This window comes from Epinephelus fuscoguttatus, linkage group LG12 (genome assembly GCF_011397635.1).
Source record: "Epinephelus fuscoguttatus linkage group LG12, E.fuscoguttatus.final_Chr_v1".
Taxonomy (NCBI): domain Eukaryota; kingdom Metazoa; phylum Chordata; class Actinopteri; order Perciformes; family Serranidae; genus Epinephelus; species Epinephelus fuscoguttatus.
In genome coordinates, this window is record NC_064763.1 from 2579071 (window position 1) to 2594269 (window position 15199).

The following is a 15199-nucleotide window of genomic DNA, read 5'->3' on the forward strand; positions in this document are numbered from 1 at the left end:
AGGTCAGAAGACCAACATTTAGAGGGCGATCCCCGAGACCTTGGGTGCTGGTGCATGCGGCATGAGGTCCCACAGACCATGATGGAGCATTTGCATGAGGTCCTGAAGACCATGGGTGTTTGAGCATACAGCATGAGGTCCCACAGACCATGATAGAGCATTTGCACAAAGTCCCACAGGCCATGGATGTTTGTGCATACAGCATGAGGCCCAGCACACCGTGATTGTGCATTTGCGTGGGATCCTGAAGACCATGTAAATGAATGAGCAGCATGATAAATGCAAGCAAGGTAAAAAATCAGCAAGGCAGAAATTATTACAAGATTACCAAAAGGGCATAATCATAGGTGATGCATCATATTATAAAAGTGATAAAGGTGAGCAATTAGCAGACAGGCTGGTGTTAGTACATGCAGCATGTAGTGAGAGGACCAAGGATGGCTGTGCACATGGCATGAGATCGCGTAGACCATGAGTGTTGTGGGAACATGTGACAAATGACAGCAGGCCAAACTCAATTGAGACAGACAGAATTGGAATCATATAAACAAGTGCAAGGAAAAGAGGTCTGAACGGCAAGAATATATAGAACAAATAGCAATGTGACAACCAAACAGAAATGGCAGATGGCTGATGCGTGACTGCCACTCCATCAAATATAAAGGTGGGCAATAGGACAACTATGATCAAGACTTGATAGAGAGGTAGCAGATGAGAAGACCACAAAAGACCACCGGCAGCTACTCTACATGACAATGGCCCAGCGCTGCCAGGACGGAGCTGCCATTGCGAGGACCTCTTCAATCAGTGGCGTAGAAGAGAGCAAGCAGGATGATCGAGCCCCAGCTGCCATGACCACGATGTGCCTGCATCCGGTCTCACACCATTAAGGATGACTTCATCTGCACGTCATGGATTGTTGAATTCTTGAGTTTATTGCTTGACGCTGACTGAATATTCTGACTTGACCTTTTTATTACTGTATTTATGCACCATTTATGCCCTCTTAAATATATTAATCATAATGCGTTCATTTATTACATTCCTATTTGCATACGTTTTGGTCATTAACGGGGACTGAATTTGAAGTATGTATGAGTTATGTAGTATTTCAATCTTTTTTTGTGATAATGTTAGAATTTCTTTTATTGTTGTTTACGTGATTGCTTATTTCTTAATGTGCATGTTAATGAACCATTGTGAAGGAGCCCAAGACGTGCAAATAGCTGCTTCTGTATTACTGTGCATATGATAAATGACGAAGCAGCAGGCAGATGGAGGTAGGTTGACATTGTGATAGTGGTCACGAGACTTTTCCTTGGGTAATATGAAGTCAAGCGAAGAGAACTAACCAAGAAATTCCCCCTCCAATGCTGCATGAGATATGCAAGCCCTGCTGCGAGGGGATTTTGGGAGCAAAACAGGTAGAGTAAGAAATAAAGGGACCTGCATTTGTATAGCCCCTTTCTAGTCAACCGACCACTCAAGGCGCTTGTCACATTCACCCATTCACACACTGGTGGCCAAGGCTACCATACAAGGTGCCACCTGCTACTGCATCGGGAGCAATTTGGGGTTCAGTATCTTGCTCAAGGATACTTTGACATGCAGACTAGAGGAGCCGGGGATCGAACTGTTAATGTTTCGATTGGTGTACGACCTGCTCTACCTCTGAGCCACAGCCACCCCAAATAAGAGGACATGAAATGAACAGAAAATTAAAAAAAAAACATTGTTTATAGTTGTTGTTTATTTACTTATTTATTATTTTTATTTATTTATTTTATTTCATTTATTACTATTATTATTATTCATTTATTTTTTTTACTTGTCGAAACCTTTCTAGAAAAGGCAAGGCAAATTTATTTATAGCACATTTCAGACCCAAAGGCAGCCAAAAGTGCTTTACAGATTAGAAAGACAAGTTCATTGTAGACCAACTGCAGAGCAATCAAGGAAGGGCAACACAATTTGTAATACTGATTCAATTAGAGGTTGATCTATGAAAGCCAATATCACGATCTCAATAACTTTAGAGGGCGTCCAGCACACAGCATCCCTCTGTCCTTGACTCACTTGAATGTGAACTCTGTTCAATCTGCTTTAACTACACAAGTGTTATCAATTATTGCCCACGTTATATTATTTGAAGTTGTGGTGTTTGGAGTTTGGGCTATATCCTAGGTTAATGTGGCCACTGTCAATTTATGAAATTCCAAAATCCGTTGTGGAGAGAATTGAAAGGTTGGTTAGCTCCTATATCAGGAAGTGGTTGGGTGCTCCTAGGTGTCTAAGTAGTGTTGCATTGTATGGACAAGGGATACTTCTGCTGCCAGTATCTGGTTTAACAGAGGAATTTAAATGTACCGAGGTCAGGACAGAGCTGTTGTTATCTGGGAGTAAGGACGTGGTAGTTAGGAGTGTGGTTCCAAATCCAACCAAGGGGAGGAAATGGAACCCAAGATCGGCAGTTCAGGAGGCAGAGGCAGCTCTTAGGCATGCAGAGATTGTAGGTAATGGTCAGTTTGGCCGGGGAGGCCTGGGGCTTGGCTCAGACAATGGTATGGAATAAAGCAGGTCCCAAATATATAATATTTATATATAATATATAATAGTGGCCCAGGCTAAGCAAGGACAGTGGTTGAATTGGGAAAGTGTAGAGAAGAGGAAGCTTAGTTGGAGGGACCTGTGGAGTATGGAGGAGAATTGTATTAGATTCCTGGTAGGGGCTACATACGATATCTTACCAACCCCCCAGAACCTAAAACTGTGGGTAAATGGGGATCCATCATGCCCATTGTATTCAGGTACCACTACCTTAAAGCATATTTTGTCAGGCTGTAAAGTTAGCTTGTCACAAGGCTGGAATACATAGCGACATAACCAGGTCTTGAAAAGTTTAGCTGCAGGCATCAAAGGGAATGATGACAGGTAAAGTGAGAGGGTTTTAAGAATAGGATTCTAGCAATTCAGTTTGTCCGTGAAGAGGAGAAATACAGAAGTGATAAGTTAGTAAGGAGGCAAGGGTTTGGCCGCCTAGAAAGTGCTTGTGATTGTGAAATGCAAGTAGATTTAGGGGGAAAGCTTGTTGTTCCCCAGGAAATAGTTTGTACAAATCAGAGGCCTGACATAGTGTTGTGGTCAGTGAGTCAATGGATAGTCTATTTCATTGAGCTGACAGTTCCTTGGGAAGACTCAGTGGAAGAAGCCTATGAAAGAAAAAAAGCTTAGGTATGCAGACTTAGGAGCAGAAGCTGAGCAGCGAGGGTGGAAAACTAGGATTTGTCCAATGGAAGTGGAGGGTAGGGGATTCATAGCAAAATCAGCTGTCTTGCTCCTGGGGGAACTTGGAGTGCGGAGACAGAGTTTGAGGAAGACAGTGAAGGAAATGTCAGATGAAGCAACTAGATCTAATCAGTGGATTTGGATGAGGAGAAATAATGTCAGCTGGGGGCCAGCAGGGGGAACTACTAAGCAGGGTACATAACTCCTTGAGATCAAGTGGAGAGATCCACCAGTCAGTCCTCTCAGGAGAAAATCTAGGAAGAGGAAGATTATTTAAGTATGGGAGTGGCCTATTTGAATCCCTTTTGTTTGAGACCATGCTGCAAGGTGAGTGAGTTTGCTGATCCTGATGCTGTGACTTTATCTTTTCTATCTCCTTTAACTTTAGCTTATATTGAAGTTATGCTATGTAGCGTGTGAAACAGAGTATGGTGAATGTGCTAGGAAAGGTAGTATCGGCACGGTCACTACTTGGAGCTTGCATAAATGGAGCCTGGGTTTGTTGAAGGTGGCAGTGCTGTTTGGGCTGAGAAAGCCTGTGAGTTTATTTTCTGTATCTCCTTTAACTTTAGATTATATTGGAGTTATGCTACGTAGCGTGTGAAATAGAGTATGGTGAATGTGCTAGGAAAGGTAGTATCGGCACGGTCACTACCTGGGGCTTGCATAAACGGAGCTTGGGTTTGTTGAAGGTGGCAGTGTTGTTTGGGCTGAGAAAGCCATGTGTAAGTAAGGTAAAGTAGGTTATTGGATTGGTGCGGGGAGCAGTGAGACCTGGTATTAGGGGAGTGTCTCTGGGCCGCCAAAGATCACTGCCTAGCCTCCTGGAGGTGTCGTGGGACCAACTAGATATAACATTGGTGAAAGGATGTTCCTACCTGATGACCCCAAAGACATGTTTGTTATCACTGCTCATTGGTCTGCCTTGCCATAACAGTTCATCACAGGGCTTAGGAGGTTATTCGCTGAGTGCTGATCCTTTCTCTAGAGCACAAATTTCTTGTGTTTATTTGAACTTCATTCATACATTTATCTTTAATCCTTCTTATTTTCAATATACTTTTTTCCCATTTAAAATATTCATTTAATTACTTATTTATAGAGACTAGCTGAGCGCTATAACTCAGCAAATGTAACATATAAAATATTAGCAGATTTAAAGAACTGCCACCTGATGAACAGCTGATGTAAGAGCAGATAAACAGAAACACATGCTAACCACACTGAGGTTCCTAAAAGTAGAGGAAGTGAGTTAGTAGTGAGTGTGTACATGAGTGCATTTTTAATTGACCTATGGCTAAGCCCCGCCCTCAAATGCGATGAGCCAATCACAGTGCGTATAGCAATTCCCATACATTCAGACATTCTCTGCCTGGCCGTTCATTGAAATGCATTACAGAAAGTCAGTTTTGTTTGGTTTTGATGAGCTTTTTCTGAGATTTGAAGTTTAAAAATGGTCAAACGGTGTACATGGGGTATACGCAACTCCAACACAAGGTATCGTGAGAGGCTGGGCGACGAGGTGTATTTTTTACCCTTTCCTAAACCACATCTCAACCGAGAAAAGTGTCTCCTTTGGATAAAGTTGTGTGGTAACATTAGACCACAACATCAACTCAACGTGAATAAGATTAATAAGGATGTCTACATCTGTTCTAAGGTAAGACAACATCGTGTTTGAGGCAACTTTGCTGGAAAGAAATATAAAGTTATCTTTAACATCTCTAGCTAACGTTAGCTAAAGCCTAATGTTAGCTCCTAGCTGCGTTGTTCATCATGTCACCTTGTTTGCTGGGAGTTCATTAGCCTATTTTGTTCTAGTTTTGTGCTTTGGTGATCGTACATCATTGTTAGCTGTTGTCCATAGTGCTCTAGTTAAGCTAATGTTAACTTCTGGAGCTTAGCTTCATTAATTTATCAGTAATTATCGCAGAGATAACAAAGGTTGGCAAACATTATGCTGAATGTAAATACTGTAGCACCACATGAACGGAGAGACACTCTTGGTAAAGATGATAAAAAGGCTGTTATCCTTTTCTCATATTCTGAGCCAAAAACGTTAACTTCAGTGGCACTTTAACTTGTTGTCTTTGATGGTGACGGCAACGAGATGTGGTTCACAAGCGTACACTGGGACCTGTAAATTTTGGCTTGTAATTTAAGTTTTTCATCGACCTTCTCAACAATAAAATGATTTATATATCCCTCCAATGCATAGTTTTGGCCATTTTGGTTACTTCTCAATGACATCTGATCGTTATGTCCCCAAAAATCATCAATTGCCTCCTGCGAAATGCCGTGTACTGTGACACCTGCCATAGCGCCCCGGTCACTGAATGTTGATAGTTTGTCTGAGTGAGTGGAGGGGGGCATGACTTAGGCATAGGTCAATTGTTTGTGCTAGATAATAGTATATTCTATGGCTGTCACTGAGGGGCTTTTAATTTGAAATGATACAGTAAATGTGATAAGATAACGCCATGATACACACGTGAATTTATTTATTTTTATGAATGAAGACGAAGAGAACAATTTGCTTTGCTTGAAATAAGCAAATACCATTGTGAAGCAGAGGGAATAATATGCCTGCTTAATATGCTTACTTTGATGAGGCCCAATGACTACTGAAAATCAAGGTATTACTGTAATTGTTTTCCTTTTGACACAAGTGGCGACAGGAGAATGAAATAAATTGCTTCACGTTAATGATGCATTGAAATATTTGTCTGCCGCACTGAATGGATAAGAAGACAGATCATATGTGACACACTTAGCTTAAACAGTGAGGGCAGCTGTTGATCAGATGGCTTGAACCACCAGCTCTCTTGCTGTAAGGGATCCCGGTGCACCAGAGCCAGAGAGGCTGGAGGCAGAATGAAGCACTGGTTCGGTGTGGCCGGCTGGCTGCATGTGGAGGCCTGCAGTGATGAGGATGCTGACGAGGCAGAGGCTGAGGCATATCCAGGGACTGAAGCAAGGTGTGTGTGGAAAGCCTGGCCGGAGTAACCGGGGGCTATGCGTGGCAATCCGGGTGTACGTATGCAAAGTGTCCCGAAGAAACAGATCATGTTACGTGTAGTTTTGGACCCATATCTTGAATTTGTACACATCACTGAGATCGAGACTGAAGATGGAAACGGAGAATGAAGTTGCGCATTGACAATACTGACTTATAACAGGCCAGATTGCCTGAACGGGAGGACATGATGAGTGAGAGATGATTCTGCTTTTGCTGAGGAATCGCACATCGGCTTGTTACAGTCAACAAGAGACTGAAAGAAAAAGGTAAGGTGAGCAATTGCCAGAGTGAAGATTCTGTCTAAAATGATGGCTGAGAGCAGCAGAAAAGAGAGCAGATTTGGCATTGGCATCCTGATTGGCTGAGAGAGATCATGGCAAAGTTTGACTGGATAAGTAAAAGAGTGAACACCCATAGTCAGCTAATTAGAGGAAGCAGTGGGAGTGGGATGGAGAGAGTTGTGAATGAATGAGCACAAAGGAAGTCTTCCTGATTGAACTTGCTGAGCTTCATGTGTATAATCAGTCCCTTTAAATGGTTTAATGTGAGACATTTGCATTTTCTCCACAAACTGTGTTGGAATAGTTCTAATGACCTTTATCACATATGTCCTTTTCAGTTCATGTGTTTTTCCTCTCACAGTCACATTATCGAGATCTATTTTGATTACAAACATAGATTTATTTCCAAATGGTCCTTTGTCACTTTGCACTACTTTAGAAAAAGCATCAGTTAAATTAAAAACTAAATGAGACCAAAAAAGTAGGGTTTCATGCATATTATTTTAGCATATATATATATTGTTATATTGTATATATTGTTAGCATATAATATTAAGACAATTGCTGGTGCACAATTTGAACTCTGGATAAATTCTCTTACCTGAGACAATGAGGCGGGCACTATTGCTCTGTCGGGTCTCTCCTGTGTACCTATGGCGTGTCATACACCTGTAATTGTACAGCCCATCTTCCATTTGCACATCCAGGATATACAGGGCTCCCGTGGATGTGATGAGAAACCGTGACACTGGAAATCAATAAATAAATAAAACATATTAAGTCAGTGCACACTATTGATGTGTGGTTCATTTTTAAACAGCTGCAATACAGGTCTTAATGTCATAATGAAAATTTTAAAATGACAGTATGAACATTCAACTGTCTGTGGGCCAATCAGTACCAAAAACAGTCTGTCATCTTACTGTGACCTGCAAGGACAGTATATTGCCTTTGGTCAATCAGTATAATGTATGTTTTAAAAAACATTTTTTAAAACAGATCTTCTACAAAACAAATGTCTCTGAGAGTGTCTGTGGCCTGCAGACTGAACCTTCTCAACAGTGTGCAGGCCCAGGATGCCCTCTTTAACAGGCCCCCACTGACTCCCTACTCAGCTTAACTGTCTGGTGCAGCAAGAGTGTGCTGTGACAATTCACTTTCATGCAACATAATTACTACTACATACATTCTGAATAATAGCAAACACATTGTCTCCCACTGATGAAGGAAGACCACTCTGGACCCAACTGCAACATGCAGAGGCCCGATGACCAAACAGTCACTGCATGTCCATGCACAGTTAAGTCGAAAAATTCAGTTTAGTAGGATAACATTTGGACTACCATACTTTAAAAGTCCGGCTTTAGTCAGACTAGCATTTTAAATCGATTTTCTCTAATGTCATATTAACGTACTGAGTTTAATCCTGAAAAAAAAACAAAACAACTTGGATAAATTAGGGTGACCATATTTTGATTTCCAAAAAAGAGGACACTTGCCCCAGCCACGAGATAGCCTACTTAAATGGTACTCACAGTTTACTCAAAGATGCCTTATAATTTTAATATATTTAAAGTTTATATGTATGGATAGAAAATTCAGTTATATTACCAAATAATATCTCTCAAAGACAGAAATTTAGATAGGTTTCTCAGAGGTTAGTCAACTTACTTTTATTATTATGCCTAAAATAATAATCTTTTTACAAGTTTCAATTGTACAAAAATAAATATAAATGTAAAATAAATGTAAAATCTCTGGAATGAAATAATCATAGAAATAATGTCTCTTCTGTATTGGAAAAATCAACTTGTAAAATAATAGCTATCTTTTCAAGTCTTACTGGACAAATAAATAAATAAATAATATGAAATAATGTTCTAAATAATACCTCTTCTGTATTAGAAAATCCAACTTTGAGCTCCCTGGCACCTTTATTAGACACATAATCATATGTGCCAGCTTTGCACACGGTGCACTCAGCCTCCCATATATCCCGACCGGGTCGGGATGGTAAGTTGGGAATTTTTTCTGCAGTTCATCTGTGAAGCTGCACACGATGCTTTGGCATCTTGGAAGCTTAGAATAATGCTGCGCCACCAGTGTCTGTTGCTTCCTCATTGTGAGTGTTGGAGATCTGCCGATAAGGCAGCTTCTCGGGGATTACGCGCACACACACACACACACACACACACACACACACACACACACACACAAGGAAAAGTGGACATGTCCGGGCAAAAGAGGACGTTTGGTCAGCCTCGGATAAATTGTACTGTGTCTCTATGTGTCTCAAAAGTAGTGTCTGAAACACTGTGTTTGACACATGAAAGGTACAAACCAAGGATAAGTTGCCTCCAGATTTCATCACAGGAGACAACTAGCATTTAAAACAAATAATATTCTATAGTTATATTGTATGTATCTTTTGTTATGCACTCACCACCTTACACATTCTAAAAGAAGACAGTACAGAAAATCCAATTTTGAAGTCTCTTAGCAAATATTTGCAAGTCAAGTGAGGTATGCAGCTCTGTGAGATTGCAGTCACCAAACATCTGCTGCAGCCAATTTAGCTCAGCACAGCTCTGAGCGCTGTGACAAGGCTGTGTTTTGTGTAGTAGTGTAACACAGCTCGTTATCATGTAGCTCATCGCTCTCCTCTTACTTTCTCTCTCTCTTGGGGGAAACTCAGTTTCACTCACTTTTTCTTTCTTTCTCTGCTTCAGCAAAAGAGCAAGGAGCCAAGGATCACAGAGCGCTTTGATAAGGCATGGCTGTGCAAGTTGGATGTGCTAATATCATGCTAATGTTATGCTAATTTCTGTGAAAACATGGAAGTAGAGAGAGGTAGTCAGTGTTTATGAGGAGTGATAAGTGCTGTATCTGGTGACTGCCGGGGTATTTCATGTCACAGATGATGGAGAAGCCAATCTGGAGCGGGGATCAAATGTACTGCATTCTGGCAATATTGGTAGAGATATCTTAATACAGACTTTATGGGGTGTGAATTATTCACATTTAGTCCTGTCATGACAGTTTAACACAGATTAAGGGCCCTATTTCGATGGTCTAAAACGCAAAGCGCCATGCATGCGGCACATGGGCGTGTCCCAGTCACTTGCTAGTTAGACAGTGCATTTTTAGACTGTGCGCCATGGCGGAGAGTCTAAAAGGGTTGGACTTACTCTGTGAATTAGTCATGGGTGTGTTTTGGGCGTATCATTCAATAAGCCAATCAGAGTGTCACCTCTCATCCCCTTTAAAAGAGGCGCGATTGGAGCGCATGGCGGAGAGCTAGTTAGATGGCGGACCTACCAACTGGAAAGAGTGAGCGTTTTACAGCTGAGGAGACGATAAATGTATCTCTATATCGACTGTCCCATCACATCTGATGTCAGATCAAAGGGGATTGGCACCGTTTGGCACGTTTGGCACGCGTAATGGAAGCCCAACCTGATTTGATTAACACAGCTGCAAACTAATAAGTTCACATCCCTCTCAGCCAACCACAAACAGCCACAGCATCAGATAGGCAGTATATACTCAGCATCTGTCATCTTAGAAAAGTCAAAAGAAAAGAAACAGTGAGTCTGAGAGTGAGACTGTGAGAGAGAAAGAGAGAGTGCGCGCGCACGAGAGAAACGCTGTCAACAAATTGTAAATTATTCAATTTATTTTATTTTAACCCGGGAGGTTAGAGAGCCCAGCTCCCTCTCCAGCATCCTGAACAACACCCCCCTCGCCTGAAGGTGCAGGAAGGGCTGGTCCTGTGGCTGCACCCGGGCCCGTCTGGTCTGGCTGCGTGCTGGCTGTAAAGCTGGGGTCCTCCTCCTCGTCCTCCTCCTCCTCCTGACAAGATTCTAAAAGTTCTAAAAGCATTTCTTTTTTTTTTTTAAATATACATTTGTACTTGTAGGGCAATAAGTTTACGTTTTTAGTTCACAGAAGCTGGTTATTGTTGTGTTTATGTCAAAATAAAGTTTATCAAACATTTTCACATCTTTGATTTTGTGATTTACATGCCAAAATGATCACAATTCAACTGGGAAAGACAAGTTCATTTTACAGGCTATGCATCATCAGCCCGTGGAGGTCTGCTCGCAGTTCCGTATATTCGTACATGCTCGTATATGCGAGCTTGGACCTCCCGGATTATGATGATCATCATTACTGCGATGAGATCATTCTGATTAATGACTGACCATTAAGACGTGTTTCTGATAAATATTTTAATGTGCACAATAATAACCTTTCACATTGTAAACATATTTTTATTTGTTATCTTTTGCATATGTGTGGCTGCTCCCTGTGTGTCTGAGCAGAGTGCACGCGCGTTGTGCACCTGCGTAGAGATGCATATTACTAACTTGATTAACAGCAAAATACTGCGCCATTGACTTTAGACCAGGTTTTTGTTGGTCACTGGCGCATTTGCTTTTTACATCATCTAACTAGCAACGCGCCATGACTGCGCCTGACCACTCCTCATTTTTAGACCAACACACCCAGAGAAACGCAAGTTCATTTGCTAGTTAGACGACAAGGGTGCAGGGCGTGAAAATGACAACTGCGTCTGCATCTGAATAGCAATGACACTTGCAACATGGATTATGCGCCCTCCGCCGTCCGCTTTAGACCATCTAAATAGGGCCCTAAAGCTGCTGGTACAGGCCCTTACAGAGTGCATGCAAGAATAATGGAAAGAGGTGTAAGCATTGTGTTCATCTCAAGAATAATTCAATAATCACTGCAAACATTTTTAAAGTATTTGGTCACTTTTGGCCTCTCCATTACGTTCATTTAGAATGAAATGAGCAAAATCTTTACTAATATTTGGAACAATATTTTACAGTTGCAGACAGTGAATGTAGTGAATGACGTGAGATGACTTCCAACAGGTAACAGGAATGGTGAAATAAGAAAGGATGAATAAGAGGACGGAGAAATGGGGGAGACAATAAAGAGGAAGAGGGAGGAACACAGAGAGAGAAAAGGGTGGTGAGGACACTACTGTGAGCAAGTGATGACCTAGTTAGAAATGAGAGACCACAGATTTGATAACCTCAAGCATTTTTTTTCTGCTTGTGGTCTAGTGTGTGACAACAACCAGTGGTAAAATTAGGGGGGCAGGAGAGGTAGTATACACCCATAGGTGCATGTCTGTAATCCTTCATTATACAACAACAGAGACAAGCAAGAATATCAAATTGTTATTTTATTGGTTGCACGTGCAGCTTATTTTCAAGAAAATAAACAATTCAGAGTAAGCAGATATCAAAAGAAAATGGAAGAGCAGGCTGTCTCGCATGTCTTTCTTTTCTCCTTTTTCCATTTTCTCTCATCTGCTTTTCCTCTGAAAGTTGACAATACAGGCTTATGAATCAGAGGAGCCTTCATGAGAACAGACTGGCTGTCACTGTAATAAAAGGCCAGGGTTGGGAGAGGGAGTTTACCTGTGTTTTAAATGCACATTAAAACAGACGCGCACACATGCTCACACATGGATTTCAATGTGTATGCATGTGCTTGTCTTATGTATACCAGTGAATCAAACTGGCACTGGACTATTAGTGAATTTCTCACTGGGGCTGATTTAGAGGAGGACTTGCTGGCCTATGCTGGATCCAGGAAACACTGCAATGAGTAAAATGCTTCAAGGGAATAGATTTACAAAAAAATAATAGATAATAGGTTTATTTATTTTCATGCCAGGAGTTGGATGAGAAGATTGATACCACTCATGTCTGAGTGGAGAATCGATCTTCTCATTTAACTATGAGCAAAAAAGCACAAACACGTTTCCCAAAACTACCATTTTTCATAGTCCCTTCTTAACTCTTTAAAATATAATTGACACCTTACACATTTGGTATGCTAAACTGCTGTCATGATCCTGTTTTTTGTTTATATTCTGTTATCTTGTGAACTTTGTTTGGAGTTTTTCTGTTTGTGTTCTTCCTTGTTTTATGTTATCCATTTATGTTTAATCTGTGTCCTGTTTTATTTTGTAGATTCTCTCAACATGTGTTATGTCTTCCAACTTGGTCTTACTCCGAAGTTGTCGAAAACCAGCTATTGTTCTGACACCTGTTTTCTGTCACACCGTCTTCCTTCAGTCTCGTTAGTCCTTCCCTGTTCCCAGAGTCTTCCCTTCACACCTGTTATGTATTAGTCTTGTTTGCTCCACCCTAGTGTTCCCTACCACAAACTTGTTGTAAGCCAACCCCTATTTTCCTCCTTTTGCCTGTGTCCACCTTCTGTAGCTGTGTCTAGTTTTTGTGTATATGGACAGCTGTGTCTAGTTTTATCCCCGTGTTTATGGTGTCATTTCCTGCCGAGTCTCTTGTGTCTTTTTTTAATTTCTTACCAGTGTTCATTCCTGTGGTCACCATGCGTCTTTGGTTTGTTTCCATTTAGTTTTGGTTCTCCTTTCTTTTGGACTTTGTGTTTTGTTTGGCTGCCTGTTTGGAGGATTTTGTTTTTATTTTAATTTTTTACCAGCATTAAAGCTCGGTTTTTGTTTAAACCCCCAATCTGCCTACTGCTCTGAATCTGGGTCCTTTCTGAACTGATTTATGACAACTTGTATAAGTAGCCAAAAGTAAAGTTACATCTTGGTACTTTTTTGAGTCTGCCTTCACTGTACAAACAAAGAACATGATCTGCCTGAACAACTACGACTATCTCAAGAAAATGTATACACCTGAACACCTAAATGTTGTGACACACTGTTCTGAAACATGATATCAGTCAATTCTGCACCTTTCAGTACAAACACAGCTACTCAGCTGTGTTTTCAGCCAGAGGTACATTAACATGGGAGTAAACCATTTTTCACATGGTACATATATAGGTGTGTGTTAATTTGAAAATGATAAAAAAATAATAATAATAAAAAAAAATGTCCAGGGCCAATGCCATTAATTATATTCTTAATTCTTTGTTAGATTCTGTTTCTTTCTCCCCAGAACCAGCTCATATTTACTAACAAATTATTATCTCATGCAGAGGTACAGGCCTATTGTATTGTATTTGCATGTCCTTGTAAGATGAGGGCATTTCTGTGTATACTTGTACCACTGCAGTTATCTCAAATCCCACTGGCTTGTGTGTCTGTATATCAAGGTCTTTGTGTGCGTGGACATGTGCGTTTCTTTGTGTGTGTGTGTGTGTGTGTGTGTGTGTGTGTGTGTGCATGTAAGTGAGTGCGAATGTGTTTATGCGGCATACTGCTGCATAAAGGAATGGTCAATAATAACGATCGAAGGCAAACCACTACGCTTTTCCCTGCTCCTCTGTACTCCACCTACTACGCAATAATACAGCCTGAGAGACAGCCTCCACTGTTCTTGCAGTGTATGTGTGTTAATATGCAAGACATATGAGCATGTGTTTGTGCCCCACCTGTATTAGCGTACATTTTTAAAACTATGACTTCACTTCATCCCACCTGGCTTGCTGGACCATCAGTCGTCTCCTCTTCCCCTCCTCAGTTCACCCAGCTGCTTTGGCACTGATGGTGCCACAAACACAAGTCTCTTTCTGTGAATTCACGCTCAATAGCTTTAATTAATCCCCATATAAGCCACACTGAGCCTGCAAGTAGACTCTTTGTTGATTCAAATTGGGAGGCTTTACACTTTTTCACTGAAACCTAAATTGTGTGTGAGACATAACAGAAACAGTGAGAAAAGGCTGAATCATGTCCATTGAAATGCTATTGTTACACTTACCATCAAGGACACCTTGCATTGGTGTAAGGGTGTTGTCACTGGACACACAGGTTCACTTGTGGCAAGGACTAAGAGAGAAGGATTTCCAATAAAGTTGAGCACAGTGACACACAGTAGCTCTTTTTACACAAAGATCAAACTACAGAGAGGCTGCAAAGTCCCATCTTTAGACGACCTTTGTATTTTTACACAGAATGACAGCATCATTCTGCTACCGTGTGTGATTTCCGAGAGTATGACAGCATTTCAGAATCAAAAGAGGTGTAATGATGTCATGTGTAACACAACTGCATTGGTTTCTAGGCCCATACAGAATCAACGCATGCATAACTCCTCAGATTTTCTGTAGATTTTAGGAATATGGATGCTGCTTGTAAAACTCAGAATGTTGTCACTGTCTCCTCCATCTCCTTGTGCATATGTGTGACAGTTGTGTGTTGTATTCAGTTAGCATTAAAATCAAAGTTAGTGGTGTAGTGAGATGAAATGTTGAAAATAAGATTCACTGTTAATAGATGGGCAAATGAGCTTTTGTTTTCTCTGCTCCATATTGAACCTTCCATTTTAATGGCCATGTGTCCTTCATTTTATTGATTGACTTTCCCAATAAATGTATATATTTTTCTTGAAGTATTCATGATTAAATCAAATTTCTGAATCAAAGTTTCTGCTAAAATCTATTAAGTAGTTCTTTAATCCTGCTTGAGGTAATTTTAAGCATGGATGTGTTGTGTGAGGTTATTTTTTGTTCAGAAACAATTGTTATTATAAATGAATATTGTCTATCACATTACAAGCAAAAACACACACACAAATAAAAAAAAAAATTGCAGATTCTCACAGATTTTCATTTTGGATCACAACTGAAATTAATTGAA

At 40.7% G+C, this 15199-nt stretch overlaps 1 protein-coding gene across 3 annotated transcripts in view; it reads right to left on the bottom strand.

Annotated features, from left to right (window-relative positions):
- LOC125897944 (Down syndrome cell adhesion molecule homolog) overlaps nt 1-15199 on the bottom strand; it is a 315828-nt gene that overhangs the window by 161952 nt on the left and 138677 nt on the right. For all 3 annotated transcript variants that reach the window (XM_049591460.1, XM_049591459.1, XM_049591461.1), the window contains exon 4: nt 7187-7333. In XM_049591460.1, the coding sequence (XP_049447417.1) occupies nt 7187-7333 (147 nt within the window). The remainder of the gene's footprint in view (nt 1-7186; nt 7334-15199) is intronic.